Raw genomic sequence first — 17,822 nt, 5'->3', positions numbered from 1 at the left:
ACTCCAGCCCGGGGCCTGGGGCCGGCCCGGCCGCCGCCGCCGCCAGGGCAGGGCCAGGGCCGGGCCAGGGCCAGGGGGCAGGGCCAGGGCCGGAGCCGGGCCGGCAGTTTCGCTTTGGCGGGCTCGGAGCAGCCGCCTCGTCCGGGCCCGAGCCGGAGCCGGAGCCGGAGCAGCAGTAGGAGGAGCCCGGCCGCGGTGCCGCCGCGTGCCCGGTCACCAGCTACCTGGGAGGCAGCCCTTCGCGTTGCCGCCCCCTCCCCCGATTGTCGCCCGCCGCGAGGCCGCCGACGCCGGGCGGAGGGGCGCCGCCGCGAGCCCCAGGCCCTCAGGGGACGCCGGGGAGAAGCGCCCTGGGGCTCCGGACCCGCCCGCACCGGGCGTACCCAGGCATTAGGGGCTGTGCCCGCGGGGCCGGACACCTGTTCGGCCGGGCCCGGCGTGGGCACCGGGGGCCAGGATGAAAGTGACCGTGTGCTTCGGCAGGACAGGCATCGTGGTGCCCTGCAAGGAGGGCCAGCTGCGCGTCCGGGAACTCACGCAGCAGGCGCTGCAGCGGTACCTGAAGACCCGAGAGAAGGTGAGCGCCTCGGCGGGGTGTGGGGGGTGGGGCGCGCGGCTGCGGGGCGGGCTACCCGCGAGCGCACCGAGCTACCCGCGAGCGCACCGAGCCCGAGGCACCTGCCAGAGGCCCCGGGACCGGGTGGCGACGCCCAACGGACGCAGAGCGCCCAGGAGACTTTATTCGGCGCTACCTGTGCTCGCAACTTTTGTTTATTTGCTAATGTAAGTGACCTGGATGTCTGGGCGTTTGTGGGCCTTGCTTCTCAGAGGGTGATAGGAGGAAACGCTGCATGGGAGTCAGTTGAGGGCTGGCTACAAATGCACAATCTGGTGCCCTAATCCAAGCCCCCTGCCTCTGAATCTGGTTTTCAACAAGTTCCCAGGTGATTGGAATGACCACTGAAATTTGAGAAGCACTGCTTTAGAAGATGTTTGAGAGAACGTCCGCTTCTTAAGGGAGTAGTTGGAGGTGCTGCTTACTTCAGGTGTGAGTTTTGACCAGGGCTATGGCCCGCCCCACTTCTGTTCCTTGGAGTTAGAAAGTTGATTGGTGCTAGAAACAGACACTCGGAAGTTAGAACTGATGGGGCCCTTGGGGTTGAAATCTTGTGAGCAATTCTCCATCAGTGACCGGGGCGGGAACTTAGGTGGAAGGATGCTGTTTGCTTACACTAACCAGTCTACATTTTGAGTGTCTTTAGTTTAACGTCGCATATTCTATGAGTATTTACTAGTGTGTGCGTTGTGTCAGGCCCTGCGTGACTGTTGACTAGATTGTTCCCAGCCCTGTCCCTGAAAAAAAAAACAAGTAAAAGTTAAGTGACTATTATTTTTAAGTGTGCATGCAGTGCATCTTCAGAAGGCCTGGCTAGACACTAGAATTCATAATGGGTGTTTGGGTGACATACTGGGACTCCGTGTTTTCTTCTGTGGGATCTTTAAATGAAGGCATTGAAGAGCACCTTTTTCTTTTTTGAATCTTCAAATGGAACATCATACCCCACATCCTCCTCAAAAAGGACAGGCCATAAACTCTTTTGTTAGAGGTCAGTGGCTCTCTTAATATTTGTTCTCATGCTGTGAGAACTGTAGACATGGCCTATAAAACTATGAGTATCTACTCCATTTTTCCCCATTGTTACAATAGTGTATGCTGTTTTGAATTGTGTAATTCAGTTAAAAACTGAGATTTGCACAAGTAACCAATTCTCCTTGGAACTATATTTCTCTCACTTTTGAAAGTAAGCTAAGGTTAATAGCAACAACATTATTCAGACAAATTATTAAAGTAAATGTCTTTGAAGGACTATCTTAATGAGGTGATACTTATTTTTTACTAACTCAATATTAAAAATAATTTATGCTCTAGCATCTTGTATATTTAGAAGTTTAAATTATGTGGAGCTGTCCAAGTAATAGAAGTAAGCTACATACTTATAAATAACATGCAGGGGACTAGATGAAATTTAGTGCATTGTAATTTGATCTTAAAAGGTGTTAAAAAGCTATTGATATTCTGTACTGAAAGCATAATTTATAATATCACAGAACCTATAATGTAATTGTATTGATCAGTTTACTGTTATTACCAGATATTACATTTTCCTGTGTTTACATTTATATATTAGCGAATGTGACATTTAAAGGTCACCTGGCGTTTATAAATTCTCCCTCCCTTCTTTGGCTTTTAAAATCTCAATTTAATAAGTGGCAAGTGATATTTTCTCTTTCCCAAATCTCTTTCTCCCATAGTTTCATTTTAAATAGTATTGTAATCATAACAAGGCTTAACTAATATTAAATGGTATTCCTAATGGAACTAAAATGTCAAGAAATAATCTGTCAAATTCCATGCTTTCATCCATTGAATTTAGAAAATAATGGGAAAAAAACAGAAATGTCAAAATTCAATTTGAAAGGCAACTTGTCATAAATTCACTTTCCTTAAATCAGTGAGAGATTTAAAAGCCTTGCTTCCCTGGACAGCAAGGTTTTTAGCCCTGAACTCAGAAATCAAAACATAACAGTAACATGAATTGTGCTTACTCCATGCAGGCGACGTTGTAGGAACTTTACTGCGTAAGTAAGAAATATATGGATACTTCTTTAACTTGACGCAGTTTATTTACTATTTTTGCATTACGCAGTTACTGCATAACTTGCTGCGTAAGTATGCATTGCATACCCTCAAAGGGGCACCAACTGACCTCATAAGGCAGGTACTAAGATTTTCTTTTTACAGATGGGGAAAAAAAAAAGAGACAGAGGTATGAGTGATATGTGGTAGAATTGAACCCAGGAACTGGGTCCTTACTCATAGGATCCTTACTCATAGTCCCCGCACAGCCCAGTAGGTTATTATGCAGTGGAATTTATCCATCTTATTTATTTTTTACAGTTTGTTTTAAAAAGACCATTCCATCTACAAACTGCTGTAATAACGTATCAACCTGAAGATGGCAATTTTGTTTCTTGCAGAGAATTGTGACATGCACAAGTTTCTTTTGATTGTATCTTATACAGTATAGGTCTACATGTAATGGGGAGAAGTCTAAATTCTGAGCCTAATATTACAGGATTTGCAAACCAAGTATGAAAAACATTTCTTAGTTCGATTACAAATGGAAAAATGGGCCAAATCTCTTAGATATTCAGGTCGAGAGTGCTATAAAGAAACAAATTTGGTGGGAACATGAATGTAAATTAAGCCCATTTCTTTTTGGGCCTTGAATCATTTAGATGGGGAGAAGGGCAGATTTCAAAATTGAGGATAGAGTTGAGGGGTCTCTAGTTTGGAGGATAAGTGAAGCCCAAGGAGGCCATTCTGGATTTTGTGGACAGCATCAGAGAAGTATCCACCCTCTGCTGAGAAGAAACAAAGACAACTGGTATTTGGGGAATGTGAGGAACCAGCTGAATCAGCATCAGATAAGGCAGAAGTAGGTAAGGATGCTGAAGACACTGAAGGAACTTTTGGGAAGGCTTTAATTATGTTTTGAAATCTGGGACTTTGAGTTTCCTGGCGCCTCCCCCCTCCCCGCCGTTCACTGAATTTTACCGGGAAGGTGGAATTGACCAAGGGGTAAGAATTACGGGGTTGCTTGCCTTTGGATCCTGGTAGTTTATCAGTGTCCCAAGCTCTAAATCTAATTTGCTTAAGTAGTTAGTGGAGAGGAGATTGTCTTCTTAAGTAGTCAAGGTGGGGATCATTGGATAACTAGTTAAATTTATCATCAAAATTACGTGTCACAGGTGAACGGTAATTGAACCGTATCCTGCAGGGGCTCTCAACCCTGGCTGAACATTAGTTATCTCTAATTTATCATTTAATATTTTAAATAATATAAATGCCTACATCTCCAGGATTCTAATTCAGCAGGTTTGGAGTGGAGCCTGGGCATCGGTGTTTTAAAAAGGTGATTTTAATGCCCAGCCAGGGCTGAGAACTACTGATCAATTACCTAAATCATTTGGTTATCACTGAACTCATTTGATTTTAAACTCTTTTGATGGCAGATACTGTATTTTAGACCTCTCCAGACCAACCTGTCCTTAGCAATCGTCCCTCTTACCATGAATGAATTCTCACAGCAGGTGTTCAAATAATTTATTAAATTGAACATTCATTTATATATATATTTCATACACACATACACAAACACGCACACACTAGATGAGGTCAAAGTGAATAAGGGAAAAGCTTGTTTAGTAATGAGAATATATAGTGTGTGGAGTCAAAATGAATGAGATAATACGAATATTGAGTTCATGGGATAGTGGGTATGCTGGAATTTTAAGCAGATTTGTGAATTTGACTGTGAGAATACTTTTTTTTTTGAAGAAACATTTGATAGACTTGCCTAAATGAATCTCTTCTGTGTTCAGAGATTTTGAATAATTTGTTTTACCATTGAGACCGGCTTCTCAAATCTGAGCAAGATAAGAGTAATAATTCCATTTTCTGAAAAATTGTGGGGTCCGCATCTAAAAATTTGTATGGCAACAAGAATCTGGCATGTTACTGTATGGGCCTAACCTGGAGGAATAGGCTAGAAATCCTAAATTCTTGAAGTCTTCAGTTTTTGATGTTTTGTTTCCAGATTTTAAGGTTCCTGTATACATAAGCTAGGACCAGACTGGATTCCCGAAATGCTTTTCAATTTATTGGACACGGACTTACTTGAGTGCTTCATTTTCTATTCAGTCCTCTCCTAGTGTGTGGACTACATGCTCTTCCCAGTGTGTGGATAAGACTGACTCACCACCAGCAGGGCACATGCTGCTAGCTTGGTTTTGGTTCTGCTACTTGACTTGCATAGACGAGTCTCTGAGTTTGCAGATGCAGGGCTAGTGGGGCCTGCTGTGACCCACAGACATATTTTTTCAATTCTGCTCAGTATCACATTTTTTTTTAATTTTAAAAGATTTTATTTATTTATTTGTCAGAGAGAGAGAGAGCAAAGCAGGGGGAGTGGCAGGCAGAGGGAGAAGCATGTTCCCCGCTCTCCACTCCATTATTGCCTCCCCAACAGTATGTTACTACCTCATACTTAACTTCTTACTCTGTTATTTCCTTATTTATGGCCCATTGTTGTTCTCTGGCTTGCTGTAGGCATTTGGGTTTGTGGTCCCTGGACCTTTTCTTCCCCATTCCACCCCTTTCTCTTTCTTCCTATACCTCCCTCTGTTCCCTACACCTCCCTGTTGCCCCCCCATGCCCCTTTCTCTCTCACCCACCACCTCCAGGCTCCCCCCCTCCTGTGACCTACATATAGCATTTGCTGACCGGAGTTGGGGCTGCTGTTTCGTTCCTCTGAGCTAGGTGAATTGCCTCATGTGCAATTGGGAGTCACAGCACTGGATTTGTAGTTTGGAGACTGTGCTCAAGTGGCTTAGTTAACCAAGTATTTATCCTCATTCCCAGGGCATTCTGTGTCACAGATCCTCTTTGAGGAAGTTGGGCAAATGATCATGTCAGATTTTCATGAGACTATGTTTTCTGAAGAGATTGGTCATGAAAATCATCTGAGGTGTCTGTTAATAATGCAGAGCTTTGGGTCTCTCTTGGAAAATGTAAAGCACTACAGTCCAGTAGAACTTTTGTGATAATGGAAGTGTTCTGTGTCTCTTATTTTCCAATAGGGTGGACTGTGGCCACTCATGGCTTTTAAGTACTTGAAATGTGGCTAGCGCAACTGAAGAATTGAATTTTAAATCTAAATTTACATGGTCATAAATGACTTAACCTAAATGGGCACTTCAAGTCTAAGGCTCCCTCTGATGATTTCTCTCAGCTGCTTTTGGAAACTACTGGTCTAAAGCTTAGATCCCAGGCAGCCCTTAATCTGACATTTTTACAGGTGTGGTTGTCCTGTTGAGAACTTTGCCAATCAGAAAGAGATCTTCATTTACCTTTTGGTATCCACAGGTGGAAGAGAGAGCCTTTAAAATCTTGAATCCTTCACCTAGACATGAGCAAAATCCAGCTTAATTTTTATTTTTTTTAAAGATTTTATTTATTTATTCATGAGAGGCAGAGAGAGAGAGAGAGAAGCAGAGGGAGAAGCAAGCTCCCAAGGAGCAGGGAGCCCGACACGGGACTTGATCCCAGGACTCCAGGATCATGACCTGAGCCGAAGGCAGACGCTTAACCATCTGAGCCACCCAGGTGCCCAAATCCAGCTTAATTTTAAAGCAAGTTGAGGTCTGCTTCAGTTTGCCCCTTTGGTGCAACACCCTGGGGATGTACAACCTCTATTTTTGGTATTGGTGGATGGTGGGCCAACAAGGAGTGGTGAACAAAAGTCTGGATATCTTTAGTGAGATTTAAGATGCTTTTGGATGAGCTCATCCGGCATTATGGGCTCAAATATCATCTCTGTAGCTCCAGCCCAGATCTCTCTGAGCTTTGAACTCTGTACGTAGCAATTTCCTTGACATCTTTACTTGGATGTTAGGTAGGTTATCTGACCCTTAGCAATCCCCAAACTGAACTCTTTTTTTTTTTTTAAGATTTTTTTTTTAATTTATTTATTCATGAGAGACAGAGAGGCAGAGGGAGAAGCAGGCTCCCAAGGAGCAGGGAGCCCGATGCGGGACCCGATCCCGGGACTCCGGGATCCCGAGCCGAAGGCAGACGCTTAACCATCTGAGCCACCCAGGCGCCCCCAAACTGAACTCTTGATCCTCTACTCCAAATCCACTCCTCCCACAGTCTTCCCATCTCATTAAATGGCAGTGTCATCCTTCTGGTTGTTCAGGCCAGAAATGCTTGTCACAATCTTTGATTACTCTTTTCCTTGGATGATTGACCTGCAATCAATCTGCCACTCAGAGGGACTCTACTCTCACAGTACATTCAGAATCTAATTCTTCTTTCCAGCCTTTCTTTTAGTGTGCTGGGGTTCATGGTATTTTTTAAAAAAGATTTTATTTGAGAGAGAGTGAAAGAGAGCACACGCGGGTGTGTGCATGAGAGCGTGGAGGGAGGAGCAGAGAGAATCTCACACAGACCAATGGGGGGCTCCATCTCAGAATCCTGAGATCATGGCCTGAGCCATAATGAAGAGTTGGTCGCTTAGCTGAGACACCCAGGCGCCTCGGGGCTCATGGCGTTTTTGTTTTTGTTTTTTTCCCAGTGGGTTTTAGTTTCCCTGTTTCTACCCCACACTCCCACTGTAAGTCTTTTTTTCTCAACACAAAAGCTAGAGTGACATTTAAAATTCTAGTCAGGTCACGTTGTTCTTCTACTCCAGATCCTCTGTTGGCGCCCATCTGTTTTGGATGGCCTATAAGGTGCTACATGATCTGGGTATCTGTGCAAAAACAAGTTAGTGTAGCAGGCCTGAGACTCCTTTCTTTAGGCCTACTTACAAGGCTGGCTCTTGATTGGCATTCGGGAATTTAGATTTGGGGAGTGTTCCCACCGTTCCCTGAAAAGAATGGCTTATGCAAATGGCTTATTGTTTATGCAAACAGTATGGTTTATACTGAACACTTGCTCTTTTTCTGAGGTCTGGAATTTTTGTGCCTGCTAGGCAGAGGGTCCCTATGTGACCAGCCCCCCGTGAAAACTGTGGATGCTGAGTCTCTGCTGATCCTCACTGGTAGCATTTCACAGGTGATGTCAAAACTTGTTCCTGGGCCGGGGGTGGGGGTGAGGGTCTACTGGAAGTGGATCCTTGGAAGCTCGTGCGCGTGCCTAGTTTCCTGCAAACTTTACCCTTGAGTCTTTTCCCTTTCTTGATTTTTGCTTTGTATCCTTTTACTATGATACATCATAGCTGTGAGAATGACCGTATGCTGAGTACTGTGAGTGTTCCTGGTGAATCATTGAACCTGGGTGGTCTTGGGGACCCTGGCATACCGTCTCTTACCTTTCAGACCTCTCCCCCCCCCCCACTCTCCCCCAGCGCTGTGATCTTGTGCTGTTATTCCAACAGTGCCAGTCAGGCTCCCACCTCATGAGCTGTTTTCTCTGCCTGAAATAGTCCCCTCCAGTTATCCACCTGTCTGGTTTCCTCGTCTTTTCCATCTTAAGATTGTTCCTCTCTCTATGAAACCTTCCTGACCACACTGTTTATAATTATAACCCCCCCAACCATCCTCTATGTTGCTGTTTCCTGCCTTTTCTCTGCAGAAATCATCCCTTACTACCATACTGCTTGTTACAACTGTATTTACTGTCTGTCTCTCCCCACTGGAATGTTAGCTCAATAAAGGTGGAGATCTTTGTCAGTCTTGTTCATTGTTGACCCCCTAGGTCCTGTGAGTACCTGGCACATAGTGGGCTGGTGATAAACTCTTCCTGAGTTAAACCTTCTTTTACCGTGTGTCCACTACCATCTGTTGTAGTTACGTCTTGCTCCAGTACAAACTGTCCCACCATCTAGTAGCTTAAAATAACTCCAAATACCTGAAGAAGGCTCAGTGTGATGTTTTCTAGGTCCAGGATGTTCAAGATTGCACAAGTCTGATACCTCATCTGGGGTGGCTTGAATAGCTGGGGCCTAATTGCCGTGGGGACGTCTGTCTGGAGCCTTGGTTCTCGCTGTCAGCTGGGGCCCTGGGTTCTCTCCCATGCAGTCTTAGCATTTGATCCTCTTCACCATGGCCTCTTCCCATGGTCTCCAGGGCAGGGTCACTAGACTTCTTAAATGGCGGCTCAGGGCTCCAAAGACTGCAAAAGTTGCCAGGTATTCTTAAGGCTTAGACCTGCCACTGGCATGATGTTTTCTGTCATATTCTATTAATTTTTTTAAAAGATTTATTTGAGAGAGAGCAAAAGAGCGTGAGAGAATGAGCAGGAGGGCCAGAAGGAGAGGGAGAGAGCATCTCAAGCAGACTCCATGCTGAGTGCAGAGGGCTCCATCTCACAACCCTGAGATCGTGACCTGAGCTGAAACCAAGAGTTGGATGCTTAACCAACTGCGCCACCCAGGTGCCCCTGCCACATTCTATTAATTAAAGCAAGTAACAGTTGAGCCCAGGGTGAAGGGAGAAGATTATACAAGGAGCTGAATAGCAGTAGGTAGCGTTCTTCGGTAGGGGCTGCCAATATAACAGGTCACATCCTTGGTGATACGAATATGTAGATTAATCAGTCACTGTTTCTGGTTTTGATGAGTTTTACAGCCTCCTGGGGGAGGAGGCCCACATGTGAATAAGCCAGTTTTACTCTGGTGGTATGTTTCCTGGGCTACAGTATGGACCAAGAATGCTCTTTGAAACAGAAAACCCTGAAGTTGTGTTGAACGACGGTGAGGAATTTGCAAGGTGGAAAAGTGAGGTGAGGCATTCCAGGTGGAGGGAACAAAGTGAGCGGGCATCAGCTGGTTGAGGGAGTTGTGAAAAGTCATGGCCCAGGGAGGAGCGGTGGTCACAGAGTCACTTGGACCAGATTGTGACTGCCCTTGGGTGACACTCTAAGGGATTTTCATGGCCTCTTAGTGTAGCTTTTGGTTTTATTACAAATATATTCATGTTGGGGCGCCTGGGTGGCTCAGTCGTTAAGCGTCTGCCTTCGGCTCAGGTCATGATTCCAGGGTCCTGGGATCGAGCCCCGCATCAGGCTCCCTGCTTAGCGGGAGGCCTGCTTCTCCCTCTCCCACTCCCCCTGCTTGTGTTCCCTCTCTCACTGTCTCTCTCTGTCAAATAAATAAATAAAATCTTTAAAAAAAAAAACCCAAAACAAATATATTCATGTTTCACTCAATTTGCATGTCTAAAAGTATTTTTGTGGATTTAAGAAATGGAGAGGATTTTGGAAAATTAAATTAAAAAAATAGATATTTCTGTTAAGGCCTCATCCAACCCAGTTGGTTACCTTCGTTCTTACACCTTCCTCAGATAATCTGCTTTCAACAAGATTATGAAAATGTGATAGCTTTACTTTTCATTCCTTCTTTTTTAAAATTTTTATTTTTTAAAAATATTTTTAAAGATTTTATTTAATTATTTGAGAGAGAGAGAGAGAGAGCACAAGGAGGAGGAGGGGCAGAAGGAGAAGCAGGCTCCCTACTAAGCAGGGAGCCTGATGTGGGGCTTAATCCCAGGACCCCAGAATCACGATGTGAGCTGAAGGCAGATGCTTGACTGAGCCACTCAGGCGCCCCTTAAAGATTTTTATTTTTTAAATTTTTAGTAATTTTAAGTAATTTAAGTAAATTTAAGTAAATTTTAAGTAATCTCTCCACCCAGCGTGAGGCTTGAATTCACAACCCTGAGATCAAGAGTTGCACGTTCCACCGACTGAGCCAGCCAGGGGCCCCCCTCTTCCCTTATTTTTGATGATCTTTTAAAGCTCTGACTGCCCATGAACTTTCTAGGATTTTTAAACCCATGTCTCTCTTCTAAGTCTTTGCAGGTGCTCCCTACAGTATTTTCGTGTGTGCTGATACATCAGGCTCTGGTTTTGCTCTCAATGGGATTTCCTCTATTCTGTGGCTTCCGCTACCCCTAAATATACACCTCTACCCCTGAGCTTCCTTAGACCCCAAATCCACCAGCCTCTGGACTTCGTCACCTTGGTGTTCCACACACAGTTGAAGCCCAGCCTGCTCTCTGTAAATCTGCTGGTCACCACCATTCACCCAGATGTCTGATCCAGAATCGTGGGCATACTTTGTTCCTTGGTGACCTTTCCCCCCTTATATCCCACCCTATGTCTAGTTGGTTCAAAAGTTTCTTTGGTTCCAAGTGTATCTCATGCATCTGCCTCTACCCCAAAGCCATGCCGTTGCTCATTTCTGCGGCGGGGGATTGCAGCAGGCTCTTAGCTGGCCTCTCTGCCTCTGCTAGCCCTGGACTCTTCCACATCTTTTCCACTGAGGATCTTACAGCCACAAATCAGGTCATGTATGAACTGGTGCTGGGAATATTTAAACCGTTCCCTGTTGCTTTTAGGTGGAAAGGCAAACTTTGCTTACCTATCCCTTTATGCCCTCCCGATTCCTACCTGCAGTTTTGTGTTCTTTCACACTTTTCCCACCCCATGGAAATCCTGCCCATCCTTCAGGATGAGTCTCCAGCTTCCTCTCCCCTAGGAATCTCCTCCCTGCCTGTCCCACCTCACCATTGCTCGGGGGCCTCACTCTTGTGTTCTCAGAGCTCCCCATGCTTGTGCTTTTCTTTTGGAAACTGCATCTTACATTTTACTGTTCAGTAGTCAGAGTCTACTAACTTGACAGACAACACCCAGATGACAGTGGCTTATCACAGCGACGAGTGCTCTTGCTGGGTGAGAGGTGCGGGCTCTGACACACACAGCCCCGCCCCACTGTGTGCTTTGGCCTTGGAGTTTTCTGTAGATCTGCACTCTGCTGACTGCTGAATAAAGGGGGCAGAGAGGAGGCCACAGGACATCTGTGGCCTGGCCTGGAAGTGGCAGATACCACTTCTGACTAGCATTTCCCTGGTAAGACTAGCCGTGTACCCCATCTAGGTGCAGTGGGGCTAGGAAAGTAGTCCCCTTGCATAACGGTGCGTGACTAGCCAGGCTCTGCCACGCACTGCACTCACTCTGTCTCCTCACTACACTGTGAACTATTCAAAAACAAGGAAGTTTTAAAAATTTTCCGATCCCTGTTTTTAGCATATACTTGACATCTAGTGTGCATACCATAAATACTTGTGAAATTATGTTAAATTTCACTTTGCTTCCTTTCATAAAAATGAGAATGACTTTGTATTCAACACAAAGTTTTGCAAGTTTGAAATCTTTAGATGGGTGTTTTTTTTAAGTCTAAATGCAACTTTTCTCTTGATTGTCTTCAAATACCTCATCAAATCCACATTTACTGTAGGCAGTAGTTTAGTGGTCCATTATATCTGCCATAATGATTGTCTTAAATAACAGCTTCAGATTCTGACAGGTTGACTCACTTCTCAGATTTTGAGACTGTGAGTGCTCTGTGGTTCTGGATTTTCAATGAAGGAATATCCTCTTTTTGCTTCATGAGGATTTGTGCAGTGCTCTTATATCTGAACAATGTTTGATTTTCAGTGTCTTACTCATTAATTTCATGTTGATTTTTAAAAATGAATCTGGATTATCTTAATTCGGATGAATTTGTTTTCTGTGTTGAGGGGCTGTGTTTGAGGGGCTGCCAAATTAGGTTTGCCTCTCGTCTCTGGGCTCAGCCATTCTTTTGATTGCTGGACTCTTGCTTTTTTGGATTGCAATGAGGTGGAATTTCAAGATACCAAAGACAGTCTGATTAAAAAGGGTTCACTCTCAATTTCGTCCCTATCAGATGCAGTGCCAGATAAATACGCCCTGTATTCCTCTTGTCTTCTGCCTCACGTTAGGTTATTAAGCTTGCTGGGGGGTCCTGGGCCCTGGAGGAGTTGTGGGGTGGTGGGGGTGGGGTTCCACTCGGTGATGGAGGCAAATAACAGGGGAGATGTCTGCAGCTCTTGGCTAAGCCCCTGTCAGCAAGATCTGAGAACCATACGAACAGGGGAAATAATCAGACCCATTTTATTGCTTTGTTTGAGGCAGAAATTAAGGATTTATTTAATTTTTTTTAAAGATTTTATTTTTATTTATTTGACAGAGACACAGCGAGAGAGGGAACACAAGCAGGAGGGGTGGGAGAGGGAGAAACAGGCCTCCCGCCGAGCAGGGAGCCCAATGTAGGGCTCGATCCCAGGACCCTGGGATCATGACCTGAGCCAAAGGCAGACGCTTAACGACTGAGCCACCCAGGCGCCCCAAGGATTTATTTTTTTAATTAAAAATTTTTTTTAGATTTTATTTATTTGAGAGAGAGAGAGAGAACAAGCAGGGGGAACAGCAGAGGGAGAGGGAGAAGCAGATTCTCCACTGAGCAGGGAGCCCGATATGGGGCTCGATCCCAGGACCCTGGGATTATGACCTGAGCCGAAGGCAGACACTTAACTGACTGAGCCACCCACGTGCCCCAAAATTAAGGATTTATGGGGAACTCGTAATAGACTTCTGATGCCTTGTTAGAGAGATTTAGGATTAGTTTTCTTTTTAATCCATATTTTTATTTGTTTTTTAAATTGAAGCTGAGTTGACACACAGTGTTACCTTAGTTTCAGGTGTACAACATAGTGATTGGACAAGTCTGTATGTTATGCTGTGCTCAGCACAGGAGTAGTGACCGTCTGTTGCCACATACTGCTATTACAGTACCATTGATGATACTTCCTGTGCTGTACCTTTCATCTCCCTGAGATTTAGGGTAACTTTTGCTGGTATTCTTTTATAAAGACATGAAGCCTAGAAAGTGTGACAGGGGATATATAGATATAATTTATACTCCTTCCTCCTCATAGAGAGGTGGCCTGTTTTGAGGAAAGGATGCAGAGATGATGGGGTTCCTGACTTAAGAATGATGGGAAATAACTACAGTCCCTTAACCCCATCTTCACATAAAAAGTATGTTGTCTATTCATTGAGGCCTTAGGCCTCTAAGTAGTGGATGCTTTGCTATGGTTGTCTATAATAATCTAATAATCTATTATTTTTTAAAGATTTTATTTATTTGACAGAGAGAGACACAGCAAGAGAGGGAACACAAGCAGGGCGAGTGGGAGAGGGAGGAGCAGGCTTCCTGCGGAGTGGGGAGCCCGATGTGGGGCTCGATCCCAGGACCCTGGGATCATGACCTGAGCCAAAGGCAGACGCTTAACGACTGAGCCACCGAGGTACCCCTGTCTATAATAATCTAAAGGTCACTTCAATCACTTGAGAGAGGGTTTAGACAATGATTTTGGGTCAAGCTTTGTGTTTTGTGCTGGGGTTATAGAATAAGATAAGGCACAGTCCCTGCCTCCATCAGGCTTATGGAATAAAAGGGTAGAGAGAACAATGTAGACAAACTGCGTTAAGTGTGGTAGAGGGCCCTGGAGGGGTGGACAGAGGAACTGACTGAGCTTGGCTTTGCTGGGAGTAGGGAGAGGTGGGTAGTCGTGCAGGCTGCACTTGGGGGGTGATAGCTGGGCAGGGTTTGGAAGGATGAGTGGACCTTTGCCCGAGCAGTAAGGGTGGGGAGGGGCACTGGAGGGAGGGGTGGGGAGGGTGATGGGAGGTGTGGGGGGGGGAGAGGGAGGTGTGAGAAGGGGGGAGGGTTGGTGGAGAGGAAGAGAGGAGCAGCCAGCCTGTGCCTGAGGTAAAGTGTTGTTGTTTTTTTTCCTGAGTGGGTAAGAGGATAGTGTTACGGAACATTTTCTGAGGAAGCGTTCTGGTCAGGGTGGTGATATTGTTTGATCGGCCTTTTTGTATGGCTTACCCTGGAGGACGAAGACAACGGGCTGAGGCTAGAGGTAGAGAACTGGTCCGGGTCCCTGCCGTGAGGATGGAGGATAGACATATCGAAACAAAGGAGGAAATGGACTTTGAGATTCTGGAGGACAAAGGGATCAGCCTTGGGAGTTGGTTCTGATACCAAAGGAAGTATGGGTGGAGATGGGGAGAGGGAGCAGTCTGAGCTTTGTGTTTCATTGAACACCGACCCTGTGTTCTAGGCACTGAGGCCTGAGGATACAAGGACCAGCACGACGGGATCTGTGCCCCTGGGAGCCCCCGGGGCCTGAATTTTGACAGCAGTGTTAGATCAGAGACATTTCCCCAGAACCTTAAATAAAAAACAACAAAAAACCCCCCAAATTCCCCACAGATAGGGGTCGGAGAGGTGGGAGACTGAGGACCGATGAGAAGGTTGCTGGGGAGTGTTGTGGGCCTGGCTGAGATAAGTCATGTGTTCATAAAGATGCCAATCTTTTGCATCACTTGCTTGGCATTAGATTAGAGCCTTAATGCAAGAGTGGGATTTGAGGGCAGATATAGGAAAAATGTGGTGTCCAGAAATGAAAGTGGTGAGACTAGGCTGATGAATATATAAACTATATTAGTGGCTTTCAGACTTCTGTGATAGAGATTCTCAGTGGCTGGAAGCCCTCCGACTGCCCCTCCAGACCCACTCTCGACCCTTCTGCAGCCTCCTTTGTGACCTAGGGGCCTGAGCAGGGTAGGCTCTCTGACTCTGGGACTTCTGGTTGTCCTCAACTATGGGGGAGGCCCCAGCAGGAGAAGGGAGGGTGGGCAACTCTGCCAGATCACTGTGGGTTAGCTGCCTCTCTTCCCTGAAGGTTACACGTCCTGTCAGGCACCCCTGGCAGGGGTGTTCCTCTCTCCACTGGATTGATGTCCACTCCTTTCCCTGGCTCTCGGGTTCTGGATGATGGCAAGGGCTCACCACTGTTACGAGCACTTTCCCTTCATGTTTTCCCTTAGTGCAAACCTTTACGAATAGTTTATTAAACACCTAAGTGCCTAATTTGAGTGAACCATCTGTTTCCTGCCAGGACTTGGATTAACAAATACAGTAATAATAGATTTTCCTTCATGATCCAGTTTTCATAACCTGTATATACAATTGAAATAGAAGTTTCCTGGGGATACTTAGCCTTACTATAAATGATGCCTCTACTTTTTTTTATTCTGTTATTTTATTTTTTAAAAGTAGTTAGGACCTACTAATTTGATTTTACTACCCACTAGTAGGTTAGGGCCCAGAGTTAGAGAACCACTGAGTCTACCTGATGTTTAGGGGACCTGGAATTGGTCATCAGGTCAGGGGACTCTAGATATCCTTACAGCTCTAAAATCACGTTGTTTTTGAATTGAAATAAAGTGTGAGGCTGAAGGCAAATTCCTATGTCCAGTACGCATTACAAGGGTTTAAGTTACAATCTGTGGATTATAATGGTACATTCCCTACGTGGATAAGATTTGGATCTTGAGACTTGAGAATGGCCAGCAGGTGAGTTAAGGGTCCACATGGCTGGATAAAATCTAGAAGAAATCTCAGGAATTGTGTTTGTCATCCCATATATCTTTCGTCAAGACATAGTAATAGTATTGGTAACTTTATATATTAGTTTCTGGATTACTTCCTTTTGTAGCAAAGGGTTGAGGAATTGTGAGATGGCAAGATAATACTCTTCTCTGTATTTAGAGACACATTTGTAGAGATTCAGTGGGCTTGAATTTTGACAGCAGTGTTAGATCAGAGACATTTTCCCAGAACTTTAAATAAAAAACAACAAAAAAACCCCCAAAAAACTAAACGAAAAAATCCACAAAAAAACCCTGCAGTTCATAAATTTCCAGTAAAAAACTATTATTTATATAATTCTATAATATACATAATTATACATAATATGTAATATATATGATTTATATATATATAAATATGACTTTTTTTTATTGTTGCTGCAACTAGATTTTCATTTTAGATTTCTCCCTTTTTGTTCCACTTTTTGTCCGTGGGTGAGAAGGACTTCTTGGGAGTGTGAGGAGGGGTAGTGAGGAGTCCCTTGTTCTGTTGTTGTGCTAGTTTCTTAGGGCCGCCACGACAGAGTTCTGTGACCTGGATGGCTTCACACAACAGACCTTTATTTTTTCACATTCTGAAGCCTAGAGGTCCAAAATTAACATGTTGGCAGGATCATGCTCCTTTTGAAGCCTCTGAGAGAGGAGCCTTCCTTGCCTCTTTCAGCTTCTGGTGGCCCCAGATATTCCTTGGCTTGTGGCAGAGTAACTCCAGTCTCTGCCTCCATCTTTCCACACAATCTCTCCGTGTGTCTCTCTCTCTGTGTCCCTTCTCCTCTTGTAAGGTTAGCAGTCATATCTGATTAGGGCTCACCCTCATGACCTCCCTTGAAGTGATTACACCTGTAGAGACTCCATTGCTAAATAATAGATCCCATTCACAGGTACCGAGGGTTAGGACCTCAACACATCTTTCTGGGGGACACAGTCCAATTTATAACAATTGCTACTCAGTTTAAAGCCATTTTTTTCAACTTTTACACTAAGAGACTTTGGGGGACTTCTGTTGATTCCCCATTGCCTTCCCTGCAGTATTACTCTATTTATTCCTCACATTTTTGTTCCAAAATGGTCCACACGTAACTTGCTGTCTATTTTATTGAAAAACAGAGGTCTCATGGTCTGCTCACCCACTACTGCCCTTTCCACTTAAATATTCTGGCGTCTGTGCTCCTGCTCTTTTCAGACTCTTCAGGTGACCTTTCTGAGACCCAGGTTTGTTCTAAATTTCATCTTGTCTCCTGTCCTTTGTGGGCTGGCTTCATCAAGCATTGATAAAAGCCCAGTGGCTTGTCTGAACTGCACTCATTAGTCAGCTGCTAATTCTGTTAGCCTGGGGAGGGTGTGAGAGGTATTTTTGAGCACCTGTTATGTGCCACATCACACAGTCCCTTTCCTTTGGGGCCTCACAAGCCAGGCAGGGAGACAGGTAGACGCAGTGAAAATGAAGAAATCCGCAAACAAATGCCAAATGAGTTCTCTGGGCATTCAGAAGGGAAAGAGCTCCCAGCGGGTTGGCATGGCCAAATGTGAAAAATGGATAGAATTTAGATAACTGGAGGGAAAAGGAGGGCAAGTGCAGCTTATGGCAGAGATGAGGGAAACAGAAGCATTGCAACAGTTCGCAAACTTCTTGGTCCCAACACCCCCTTTTCACTCTTACATTTTAGAGGACCCGAAAGACCTTTTAGGTGGATTATACCTATTTACCATAGTAGAAATTAAAGCTGAGAAAACAGAAAGCATATCTAATTGATTTAAAATAATAAAGAGACCATAACCAGTTAAGATCATTTATTGCTATGAAAAAACATTTTTCAAAACAAAAGAAAAATTTAGTGAGAAAAGCGGCCCTGTGGAACATTTTTTGCAAACCTCTTTGCTATTTGATTATCAG

General features: G+C 44.8%; 1 protein-coding gene across 2 annotated transcripts in view; it reads left to right on the top strand.

Annotated features, from left to right (window-relative positions):
* The first annotated feature begins 260 nt into the window (after nt 1–260).
* Nucleotides 261–17,822, top strand: part of PARD3B (par-3 family cell polarity regulator beta) — a 1,008,697-nt gene continuing 991,135 nt past the window's right edge. For both annotated transcript variants that reach the window (XM_028112243.2, XM_088021577.1), the window contains exon 1: nt 261–577. In XM_028112243.2, the coding sequence (XP_027968044.2) occupies nt 458–577 (120 nt within the window). In that variant the 5' untranslated portion in view covers nt 261–457. The remainder of the gene's footprint in view (nt 578–17,822) is intronic.

This window comes from Eumetopias jubatus, unplaced genomic scaffold (assembly GCF_037043125.1).
Source record: "Eumetopias jubatus isolate StellerSeaLion01/CBP00866 unplaced genomic scaffold, mEumJub1_p1.0 scaffold_3, whole genome shotgun sequence".
Classification (NCBI taxonomy): Eukaryota; Metazoa; Chordata; class Mammalia; order Carnivora; family Otariidae; genus Eumetopias; species Eumetopias jubatus.
Note: the sequence above shows the minus strand (reverse complement) of the source record. Positions and strands in the feature narration are given on the sequence as shown.